Below are 12,547 nucleotides of genomic sequence, written 5' to 3' on the forward strand. Positions count from 1 at the left end.
GCTATGCTGGCTGGGCTGATGGGAATTGTAGTCCAGAAACATCTGGGGAGGTGCAAGTTGTGCACCCCTGGCTTATCTAAACATAAATTCCAGTCTACAGAAAAAGTTGGTTACAAATGTAAAGAAAGGAGGAAAATCTTGCAGTGCCTCAGGCTAAATTTGCGACCTGTCATTCAGTTATTAAATTTCAAGGAAAACCTGTTAGTGAGAAAACAGGAAGTTAGGACTGTGATCCAATTTCAAAACCGTTGCTTCCTTGGGACCTTAGATTTTACGCCCAGCAATACTTTACCACTGGGGACCAGTAGCCATTCTTGATTACTCTCTCCATTCAGAACTTTTTCTTAGCACTGCTACATGCCACAAGGCAGGTAACCATGTCTGAGAATAAATCAAGTTTCCCCGAGAATAAATTGGGTTCAGAGGCTCCGCTGCCAATCTGCTTTCTAAAGGTCTATCGATCTGCAGGGAGAAATGTTTTTCAAAAGAGAAACTTCCACACAGGTATAGAAAATTAAAAGTGATAAATTCATGCGCTCACTCAAAAGCCTTCAGCTGTTTTACCAAATCAGTGTGGCCAAGAAAAAGGCATCTCAACTACCAATATATAAAATTTTAAAAGCCCAACTTTTCAGCCACAACAGAAAATAACAGAGGATAAAATGAGAACTATAAACGACACACACAATCTGATATAAAGCAGCCATTTATCTGCAACTTCAGGTTTTAACTTCCGCTGTGAAATGCCTGTTTCTGGGGGGGGGGGGGCGGGGGAGATGCTCTGTATCTTTTGCCAGTGACATCTTGATGGACTGAAGCCTGCATATTAAAATAAATGATTCTATGTGCTGTAATGCTGCCCTAACAAGAATGCCTGCTGATGCTTCATCCCCACAAAAGCTTCTAGGTTATTAGTCATGATCAAGAATATCAGCAACTATGCTTGTAGCTTGGTGGGTTAACAAAGCAGAACTCCAACCACCGAGGAATGAACTGTTTCAACAAGTGACCACATGAAGCCACAAGCGAATGCCACTCATACCACAATGTGAAACCACCGCCAAGACCCCTCCTTATAAGGAGGAAGTGGGGGACCCAGGCTGGAAGGCTAAGGGAGCAGTTTAGTCCACACAGTAGCTAACAAGACTCTTCTCGTTTTTGCTGTGACGGAGAGAGCAGATCTTTCACTTAAAAAGTATACTTTTGCAGTTTTAGCCCCAAGGTTCACAGAGCATTCATCCTAGGGGGACACACATACGCAAGGATTTCTTTTAAGCCTCCAAGATCAACCTGGAAAATAATTAAATATTAAAACAGTCCACAGATGTTATCCAATTTCACCTACCATTGCTTCCAGGTACAAAAATAATCCATATTCTGTTTGAATTTCCACAGTCAGGCACATTATGTCAATTATTGATGCAGCAAAGAGGTGAGCTGATGAGGAGCGACGTTTAGAAGACTATCACTTAGATGAGGTAGGTTTTTAAACTAGGGAATTAGGTTTAAGCCCTCACTGAAAACTAGGATTCCACCTTTTATCCACTGGACTCATGATACAGGTTCAATAAGCTTGCGTATTATTGATATCATAATTTATGCTCCTCCAAGGAACTTAAGGCAACGTATTCATTTCTCTCCACCCACCTACCAATCTCTTCACTATAACCCTTTGAAGTAGGTTAAGCAGAGCGTTCATGACTAGCCCAAGGTGAGTTTCATGGCTGAAAAGGAAACTGAAGCTAGACTCCCTGATGCAAACCCAACATTTTAACCGCTGTGCCATTTAGTTTAGTGGTTTTCAGTCTGTGTTCTGGATAACTCTAAGGCTTCATACTGTCCTTTTAGGGGTTTTTTCAGATGGAAAATCAGCAATGGTAGACAGGATTCCCTGAAAAGCAGCTTGTGCATCACTGCTGATCTTCTCTCTACAACATGTAGCTGTAGGAGACTATTAGGTGTGCTCTGGATCACATTCATGCACAGTGATGGCAAAACCCCATTGGAACAGAAAGCAAGCCTAGATAATGGCCTAGAATCCCCTGCAAAAGCAAACAAATTGATCTGAAGGATTCCCCTAGTACAATGGTTTTCAGCCAGTGTGCCATGGCATCCTGGGATGCCTTGAATGATGGCCAGGGGTGCCACAGGCAACACTGGCCTCTGTCCCTTCCCTCCCTCCTCCGTTGCCCTCTCACATCTCTGTCTCCCGAAGGTTTGCACAGCTGTTTGTTGTAGCAGCCCTGGCTATAAGCTCCCCAGGCAAATGCTGCCTCTGGGGCTGGTTGCCAGGAGTAAGTGTTCTCAGAGTAAGCAAGGAAGAGGGCTTGCCCTTGCTGTTGAGAATAGATAGACAAGTCCCAGGCCCCTGTGGGGCAGGGTGAGGAGGCACCTCTTCCTGGGGCATAGCGGGGGTTTAGCTCAGAGACCAGGGGCAGGAGCAGCAGCTGTCCAGAGGACTCCCAATGAGAGGGGAGAGGAGAGGAGGCTGAGCGAACAAAGGCTGAGGGTGTTCAAAAAAAGGGTGAGAAATTGCCAGCTCTGCAGGCAAGGGGTGACATAACTGGGCTTCTGAGCCCTACAGGGGTGCCACAGAAAGAATGTAGTTGGTCAAGGGAGCCATGGACTCCAAAAGATTGAAAACCTCTGCCCTGGTATGAAAAAAACACTGTCCTAGCAACAAAAATGAAAGTGTCTGGAGATGTACGATTAAAAGCATGCAATAGCTAATTATGTGACCAAGCAGCAAGGTTAGAATATAGGTGTGTCATCTTTCCTGCCACAAAACCCCAGGTATGTACACAACACTACCTTGGCAAGCCACATGAAAGCTTTCGTGGTGGAGGCCAATCTAGATGGCTTTGGAGTCAGCCAGAAGACAACAATTATCTTGATTGGACCATTGCATAAACTTACCCACCCACCTGCAAGTGGGTGCCCTGTTGTAGCATCAACCTAAAGCGTTTAATTTTAGAACTTCCTTTTCTTCACAGATCCTGTCTTGGCGTAGGAGGCTGGGTTGTTTGTGGCCAGAGGGTGGGGGCCTTGAAGCCAAAGTTCTATGATGCTTTCCTCAGGCAAGCCACTATTCTTTGTCTCACACATACACCCATCTGAAAGATTATCCTGGCCTACCTCTCAGGGTTAGAATGAGATAATAAAGTGAAGCACTATGAAATGCAATATTAAATGCTTAGTATTATTACTAGTACAGATCCATGGACCTGGACTAAGAGCCTTGTTTCCTCCCTGCTCCTGGGCTTGTCAGGAAAATCCCAGGCACACAGAAGCCTGTGCTTCTTCAATTTTTATGTTGACAACAAGGAATCTGAAATATTTGTTCAGCCAAGCACAAGGGTGGTGCCAAGCAATCTGAAACTCACTTCCTCAAATAAGAAGAATTCAGGTCATTTTCTCCATACCCCACTCTAATCCAGTTGTCTTTCAGCCTTGGATGAGGTTCTGATAATGCAAACTTTCAAAGGTGGGTCTCTATTTCTACACAGCCAGGATTAAAGGAGAATATTGCAGCACTTGGAAGTCTGCATTGGGAGAGAGAAAACGGTGGTGCTATCCACAGGGTATTTCACCCCGCTGGGACTACAAGATACGGTAGCACTAAAAAAAAAAAAATCATGTTCTCATAGCTATTTATACAGTACTGTCTGAATACATTACCACTAAATATGTTAAAGGCAGCTGAAGGGAACAGCTTTACATGCAATGCAGAATCATCTTTCTGATCTCACAAGACACCCTCCCTTCCCCGAAATGCAGGAAGCAGTGAAGAGGTGGACTGCTGTAGTGTCTGAGGGCTAGTGTCTGATGTTGGGCCAGTATGGTCTTGGGGTGGCCAGCATTTCATGGCCATTGCAAGACCAAATGAGAATGCCTGTTACCAGCCTTGTGAGACTGGGACTATAAAAGGCCTTGTCCCACACCATACAACGTTTGTTTGGAGGCTGAGTAGGAACACTTTAATGCTGTCCAAGCTGCCTGTGAATGGGCAGGCTTTTCACCTTCCCTGGGTGAAAATCATGTTATGTATGGTGTAGCTCATACTTCTTCAGATTCAAAGGACCAGTGTGACAGTTGGCACATGGGACAAAAAAGAAGGGCCCAGAAATCCCTGCCTTTTTAAATAAAGAACATAAGAGCTCCTCCAGGGAGGGAGAGATGTCTGTACAGTGGTACCTTGGGTTAAGTACTTAATTCTTTCCGGAGGTCCATTCTTAACTTGAAACTGTTCTTAACCTGAAGCACCACTTTAGCTAATGGGGCCTCCTGCTGCTGCCGTGCCGCCACAGCACGATTTCTGTTCTCATCCTGAAGCAAAGTTCTTAACCTGAAGCACTATTTCTCAGTTAGCGGAGTCTGTAACCTGAAGCGTATGTAACCTGAGGTACCACTGTACTTGGCTAATGGGCAAAGCAAGAGAGCAGGGCTGGTTCGTTAATCTGTGCAACTTGTGGACGGTACCTGCTTGCAGCTTAACTCCACTCTCTGCACTCCTGCATGAGAACTTTACTGGCTTTTAAAGTCTCAAGGTCAGAGCTCAGGGATGATGGGAGTTGTAATCCAACAACATGTGGGGACCCACAGGTTGAGAACTGCTGTTATAAGCAATGAGACAGCCAGCCCAATTGCATATGTGCAGAGAGTATGAGTTCCCCAGCCCCTTCCCCTCCCCTAACGTCTACAAATATTCACAGCTGAACTTTTATATATTTAGTAATGATTGATAGGACTGAAGCTGCCTGGTACAGAGTCAGACAACTGGTCCATCCAGTTTAGTACTGTCTACACTGTGTGGCAGTGGCTCTCCAAGGTTTCATATGAGGGACTTTCTCATCCCTACTTCTCATCCCGCTGGAGACTGAATGCAAGGCAGATGAACCATGGCCCTTTAAATCCATTATCAATCTCTTCATTTTCACCACAAAGCAGTCAGTTATACCAGCGGCACAGAAACCCACAAACATGGCAACTGCAAAGCATTTTTAGTCAATGATGAATTTAGTAGCAATATGGATAAATCTTTCTGGGTTTTTAAAGAAATGATATTTTAGCTTAGGACTTGTTTCCTAGTTTTCTTTGTGACTGCTGAAGACCAGTAAGAGCACATCCTCTTAACACCGCCTAAGAACCAAGATCAACAGCATGAAAGCTTGGTCGCCTGTCCAAATTCATAGGGAAACTCCCTTCAGATGCAGATTTGTTTGCTACAGCCCTTCCTCAGCTGATTTTTGAAAACTAAATGCTAGGACCTCTCTGGTTGGGTGTTGAGGTTAGGGTATGGTATAATAAAGCTTACTTGTTTCACTCTAATGATGCACTGTTATCTATTCTGAGAATCCAAGACAAGGAATTATAAACCCCCTTATTTTGTTCTGTTATCTTTGGCTATTAAAGGATTTAGTCAGGCACAAGCAAAGCAGAAATGCCTCTGGCCAATTAGGAACTCCTGACTTAGTTTTCAGTATGCAAACATATTCATTATCACAATTATGCAGAAGGGAACACAGTCTACAATTCCAAACAACCACACAATTACCCCAGTGACTCTGAAAGCCTGAGAAATGGAGGAAGCAAAAAAACTAGAGATATACCCTATGTTAACAAGGGTGCTAATTCAGGACAGAAATCCCAAAGTATGTCTGGTATCTCTGATTGTGCAAACAAGCTCCAGGGCCCAAAACAAAACATTTGGAGAACTCATGTTCCATGATTCATGCCCTTTTCCCAGGATACTCCATTCTATTCCCCACCTTTCCTCCCCACACCACCCCAATTTTATGTTTTTTTCTCCAAGTCAGCCCCAACATTTTTTGTATTTCTGCAAACCTTAGGGCTCCCCCAAAATTTCCTGAGTCCTTCCTCACAATGATCCATACACTCTGAGAACCAAGTTCACTAGGAGTATATGAGATTTCCATTAATAGGTATATCAGGTCTTTGGTATAACTCATATTAGTATGAACAGTACCACAAATCAGCACTTTACTAATTTCATCTGAATCGACTTCTGGGAAGTCGGCATTGTTAAAAAACACTAAAGATGTTTATACACAGGACAGGTTTTCCACTCAGATGAATCATCTGCAGCTCAACCCTAAAGCACGAGAACTTTCAATAAAGCTGCAGTGTTCATTTCAGGTAGAGAAATCACATGGCAGATTCTTTGTGTAGTAAAATCTTGAGTAAGAATGAATGTGTCTTGTAGTCAAGGCTTTCCGATCATAGCTCTGAAGTTGCACCTAACAAGACAGGTGCATCTTGGACTCTGCCCAAGCGCTGCTCCTATCTGCAGTAACATGAGCTGTAACATTTCTATGAAATGTTTGCAAAGGCAAAAGGAAAGTCTACTCTCTCATTAGGATAGTAAAGAGCAGAATGCTTTTGTACGTACACACTATTTCAAAGCAAAAACCAAGCACTCTCTCAAATTATTGAAAGGGGCTAAAAAATCAAATGATGGGAGTGAAAATAAATATTGGGAGTGAAATACTGCATTCACAGTACAGTGGTACCTCGCAAGACGAAATTAATTCGTTCTGCGAGTTTTTTCGTGTTGCGAAGCACGGATTTTGGAAAAGCTTCAAAAATCACCAAAGTCTTCAAAAACCTCAAAAAAGGCTACCACACCGCGTGCTATGAGTTGCTCCTTGAAGTCAAGTCGCAACTGCACCCCCTGAATGCACGGTTTTAAGAAAAAGGAAACAAACTTGCAAGACAAAGGAAACAAACTTGCAAGACGTTTTCGTCTTGCGAAGCAAGCCCATAGGGAAATTTGTCTTACGAAGCAACTCAAAAAACGAAAAACTCTTTCGTCTTGCGAGTTTTTCGTCTTACGAGGCATTCGTCTTGCGAGGTACCACTGTATTAGTGCGGGAAGCAAAATGGAGCTACCAAAACTGCACCATCAACTTCCATGATATAGGAATTTTACAGACACAGCAAGAAACTGAAGGCCCTTAAAGCTTTCTCCACTTGCTGAAGTGCAAAAGGCAGCTGCTCTCTGCTTTAGCTAAAATGCTCTGATAGTACAACAGAGTAACAGCAGCCCTTCATTGTGGGAAAGGATTTATCTTGTCAGAGCCATGCAGAAGCATCAAATAGGAATACTTTACACCTGATAAATACCACTACAGGCAATTTCAAGTTACTTCTAACATTTGACATTTTATTATGTTTTTATATTCTGCTGGAAGCCACCCAGATTGTCTGCGGAAACCCAGCCAGATGGGCGGGGTATAAGAAATAAAATAAAATAATTATTACTACTACTGCTAAACTTTCTGGAACCTACTCAGGAGGGAGGAGGATGTTCTGATCTGGCAGCAATGAAGGCATGAGAATTTAAATATGGACGGTATAACAGGAAATAAAATAAAACAGCATGCAATTCATCTATAGACTGCTCAAGCATAAACGACATTAAGTTAAAAGCCTCCAAAGCACAGCAGGCATATCCTTCAAATACTGTTGAAACAATAAACTGTTTCACTTTTCTGCAGATGCTAATCTGTTTGTAGAACATTCCCTTTTAATTCTTTAAAACCAATACAGATAAGAGAAAATGATGTTTAGAAAGTGCTTAGTATAAATAATGTTTGGAGTTTATTTTGGTTCTTAAAAGCAATCATTTGCCGCCGCCACATTTTTCTATGAAATCCATTGCGGGCTCATTTTACCCAGAATTCAATGCACAACCGAAGTGACATTTTACCAAGGATCTTCAATAAAGTTTGACCAAAGGTACACGAACTACACTGCTAAATTAAGGTACACGCAAGAGCTTTCATAGCTACTAAACTATAAGTTTCCCACCTTTGCCCACCCACCCACAAAATGCAAATGGAGCCATATACAGTGGTGCCTCGCAAGACGAAAAGAATCCGTTCCGCGATTCTCTTCGTCTAGCGGTTTTTTCGTCTTGCGAAGCAAGCCCATTGACAGCTTAGCGGATTAGCGCTATTAGCGGTCTAGTGGCTTTTAGCGATCAGCTGTTAAGCGGCTTATCAGCGGAACAGCTGATAAGCGGCTTAGCGGCTTAGGAAAGGGGGGGGGGAGCGAAAAAAACCCGCGGGAACTCGCAAGATTTTTTCGTCTTGCGAAGCAACCCCATAGAGAAATTTGTTTAGCGAAGCGCCTCCAAAACGGAAAACCCTTTCGTCTAGCGGGTTTTCCGTCTTGCGAGGCGTTCGTCTTGCGGGGCACCACTGTACTCTTTCTGAACCAACCAAGGGGCCTTCGCAGATGAGATGTGGCATTAAAATAAACTAACAACAACATCTCTTGCTACAAAGATCTTACCTGTTGCTTCAATGTATTCAATGCATCTCTCAATAAAAATGGGGATGGGCTTCTCTGGTGTCACTACAGTGGACAAAGGCACCCCGAAATAGTTGCTCTCCCATGTAGCCTTTGTGATAGATGGCCGAGGCTTAGGCTTTGGTTTCTGTAGAGAAGAATTTACCAGAGTTAATATTGTCGGAAACATAAATCATTATAAATAATGAAGCAATTGATTTAATGAGGCTTTACTTAAGTAGCCAAAAGGTCAATAATATAAGAAACTGGGACGATAAAAGACACAATTTAACTTGTTAGTCAAAAACAAGCTGTACTTCTGATTATACATATGTGCTCAATTTGCTATAAAGCTATGGTTGCTATTGCTACGTAAGTAGAATGTGAGTTCATACAACTATATATAATGCTTTAAAAATAAAAAGAAAACATTTAAAAATAAAGCTTAGAAGGAAACATTTTTAAACTACTTGGAATGATACCACCTGCCACAGCAAATGCTACACAGTAATAAAAATAATTTGAACACCAGATACCTTCTACACCTGACTGGCAGGGAGTGAAATCGCAGCAAATACAAAATCCAACAAGGAAACATTCTGCACCTCCTCTTCCAAACTAGAATGCTATGGTGCAAGCTACATTTTGTTCACTTACAAAAAAAATGCTGTGAGGCCAACAGGTATTTTCTTCCCACAGTGGATAAAGAACAGCAAACAAATAAGGATTGTTTCCGTCTAAACCAGTCTTATTCTCAAGCAACAATGTGCCAAGAACAGCTAAGAGCAACAGGCAAGGAAGGCACAAAGCGTCAGGTCAAGTGACAGTGATTCACAAACTCTACCCGGGTGAGCCTTTGAGTAAAAGTGTGTGATGGGGGGGGGGGTGGAGAGTGTGGCTCCATGGAAGTTTACTTGGAGCACCAAGGAAAAGCTTCTACTTCAAAAGCAGGAAAAACAAACCACAAACAGAAAAACAGAATGGCCTGCTTAGGGAGAGATGGAAGGGCAAATGTATCTTCTCAATATATGGATGAACTTCCCCTAGGGAAGGAGTAGCTAGCATGGTGCCTTCTAGACTCTCATCAGGTCCAGCTAGCATGGCCAATGATCAGGAACGATGGGAGTTGTAATCCAGCAACATTTAATTGGCTATTCCCTGCTAGCTAGAACCTCAGACACTAGAACAAGAGCCACTCCGCAGGTCTATGGTCCTTTCCAGGCTGCAAAATTATTTTGTTTCTTTTTTCATGAGACTATTTATCCACCCTCCATCAAATTCATTTTATCAAATAAAATTCAATTAACAGTAGAAAGACAAACGTTACTTCAAAAACTCTAGCAGTCAAAGTATTTGATTTTTAGATACTAATACTGCAGGGCTTGCAAAAGGGTTAAATGTCAGAATAATAATAATAATAATAATAATAATAATAATAATAATAATAATAATAATAATACAGTGGTATCTTGGGTTAAGCACTTAATTCGTTCCGGAGGTCCATTCTTAACCTGAAACTGTTCTTAACCTGAAGACCAATTTAGCTAATGGGGCCTCCTGCTGCCGCTGCGCCACCGAAGCACAATTTCTGTTCTCATCCTGAAGCAAAGTTCTTAACCTGAGGTAATATTTCAGAGTTAGCAGAGTCTGTAACCTGAAGCATATGTAACCCAAGGTACCACTGTAATAATATTAATTTATTATTTATACCCCGCCCATCTGGCTGGGTTTCCCCAGCCACTCCGGACGCCTTCCAACAAAACACTAAAATACAATAACCTATTAAACATTAAAAGCTTCCCTAAACAGGGCTGCCTTCAGAATGTTTTAGAATCCTTGGTTAGTGGAGTACCTGAATTTCTCCCCGCCACAGTTTGCTTTTACACTCTCACTTGTGCATTCCCATTCTACCAAAAGTCTGGAAAAAGTCATAATTCCATTAAGGTATTAGATGTGGGCGGGAGGCAAGTTTCCCTATATTTTCAATTCCCATTTTTCTGCATTGCACTTAAGGTACATGGTACCTAAAGTCTCAGCTGGATTCTTCATTTGTTTTCCTAGGTGGATTTCCATGGCTAATTTTCCTTTAAGACCTGTGCTCCAGAAAACTGCAGCAGCTCTCTTTTCCTGTAGCTATGACCTATGGTGACACAACAGTTATTACTATGACACCACTCTGCAGCAGAGATGGAAAGTAGGAAAGCAGAGTCATTCTACTGGCTTTGCTAGATCAGCAACTTTTGGCTCTTTCTGTGAACCGCGCCCCATTCAGCCAAGATGCCCTGCCAGCTGCAAAGCATCCCTGAATGGCAAGGAGTGTTAAGTGAGATGTACCCTACACTTCAGTGTGTATGTGTGTGTTTTGAATCAAGCGCCTCTGTGCCAGCACAAGGTGTGGGAAGTTCCCAAAGTTGTTTCCTTTCCAAATTAAAATATGAAATTGCTTTCCCCTCCCTTGTCCCACACAATCCATTATCCTTTTATGTATTGTCTTTTTATAATAAGCCTAAAAACAGGGTGTGTCTTTTTCTTAGTAAGTCTCCCTAGGAGCATTTTTCAGCAAAAAAGCAAGGTTGAATTACTTCTGATTTAAAAAATCACCTTTTTGTGCTGTTTAACTATTGCAGGTAGAAATAAGAGCGAGCAGATTCACACATGACATGGGAGAGTGCATGCAGGAGAGTTACTTACCATATTTTTCAGTGTATAAAACTGGGGGTTTTTTTAAACAAAAAATTAGGTTTAAAATTGGGGCTTGTCTTATACATGGGTAGTGCTGAGGGGTGTTTTCTTAATTTGGAGTCCCCAAATTAATACACAGAAAAATACAATATTTCATTTATCTGTCACTTTTTACAATAAAAAAATTCAAAGTGACATGACAATAAAATTACAATGCATAAAAACAATTAAAAAGAAAAGCTTGGAAGCCGTGACAACACAATAAACAGAAACTGATCATCCAAAAACCAGGTCCTACCCACACTAAAAGATGTGTGCCACCATAGGATGCAACATTAAGAAATGAACAATAAATCTAACAATGGACAAGGAGGGCACCAGGCACAGTGGCGGAGCTTCATGCTCTGACACTGGGGGACAGAGAGCAAGTGGGGCGGGGCTGGCGCGCGTCCTGGGGGCGTGGTGCGCTGCCTGCAGGGGCGTAGCGCCCAGTATGGTGGAGCACACCACTCACGGCGGGGGCAGTCACGATGGCACCCTAACGGGATTCTGCTGCTGGGGGCGGTGCACTCCCCCCGCACTCCTCTTCCTCCGCCAGTGACCAGGCACATCATCTTAAGAAAAGCATTTTATAGATTGGGGGAGGCACACCACCTCAAAGGCCTGTCCTTTTTGGCCATCCTCCACCCCTCATTTGGGTGGGGAACACAAGAGAAGGGCCTCTTATGAAGACTGCAGAGTCCCGGTTGATTCATATGGGGAGAGGCATTCCATGAGCTATTGTAGTCCCGAGCTGTAAGGTAATGGTAAAGGGACCTCTGACCATTAGGTCCAGTCGTGGCCGACTCTGGGGTTGCGGCGCTCATCTCACTTTACTGGCTGAGGGAGCCGGCGTACAGCTTCCGGGTCATGTGGCCAGTATGACTAAGCCACTTCTGGCGAACCAGAGCAGCGCGCGGAAATGCCGTTTACCTTCCCGCCAGAGCAGTACCTATTTATCTACTTGCACTTTGATGTGCTTTCAAACTGCTAGGTTGGCAGGAGGAGGGACCAAGCAACAGGAGCTCACCCCATTGCGGGGATTAAAACCGCCGCCCTTCTGATTGGCAAGTCCTAGGCTCTGTGGTTTAACTCACAGCGCCACCCGCGTCCCACAGTCCCAAGCTGTACCGGGCTTTAAAGATCAAAACCAGCACTTTGAACTGAGCCCAAAATCTAATCCGTAGTCAACATAGTTGGGTTAAACTCCCCATGCTGAAGCCTCAATCCAAATCCCCCACTTCTGGTAAAGAAAAAACATATAACAATGTTGGTGGATCCTGCTATGGATGCCATGTGTAGTTTGGTCGTCAGTATTTGCATTAAAAAAACAAAACTAAAAGGAGGAGTTAGCAGTCAGAGTACTCCCTCATGAATTAGCTCTGGAAAGTGCCTAATGATGGTACAGTGGTACCTCAGGTTAAGTACTTAATTCGTTCCGGAGGTCTGTTCTTAACCTGAAACTGTTCTTAACCTGAAGCACCACTTTAGCTAATGGGGCCTCCTGCTGCTG

The 12,547-nt window shown here is 43.1% G+C and overlaps 1 protein-coding gene and 1 long non-coding RNA gene across 2 annotated transcripts in view; both read right to left on the bottom strand.

Moving 5' to 3' along the window:
• The window catches only part of LOC309346269, a 242,295-nt gene that overhangs the window by 41,451 nt on the left and 188,297 nt on the right, over positions 1-12,547 (bottom strand). The gene's annotated exons all lie outside the window — the stretch shown is intronic.
• Positions 1-12,547, bottom strand: part of ARHGAP35 (Rho GTPase activating protein 35) — an 89,916-nt gene that overhangs the window by 29,720 nt on the left and 47,649 nt on the right. Inside the window, exon 3 of the mRNA XM_081868647.1 lies at positions 8,317-8,461. Coding sequence (XP_081724773.1) covers positions 8,317-8,461 — 145 coding nt within the window. The remainder of the gene's footprint in view (positions 1-8,316; positions 8,462-12,547) is intronic.

Source organism: Podarcis erhardii (assembly GCF_964252035.2).
Source record: "Podarcis erhardii genome assembly, chromosome: 7".
In the NCBI taxonomy this organism is placed as follows: Eukaryota; Metazoa; Chordata; class Lepidosauria; order Squamata; family Lacertidae; genus Podarcis; species Podarcis erhardii.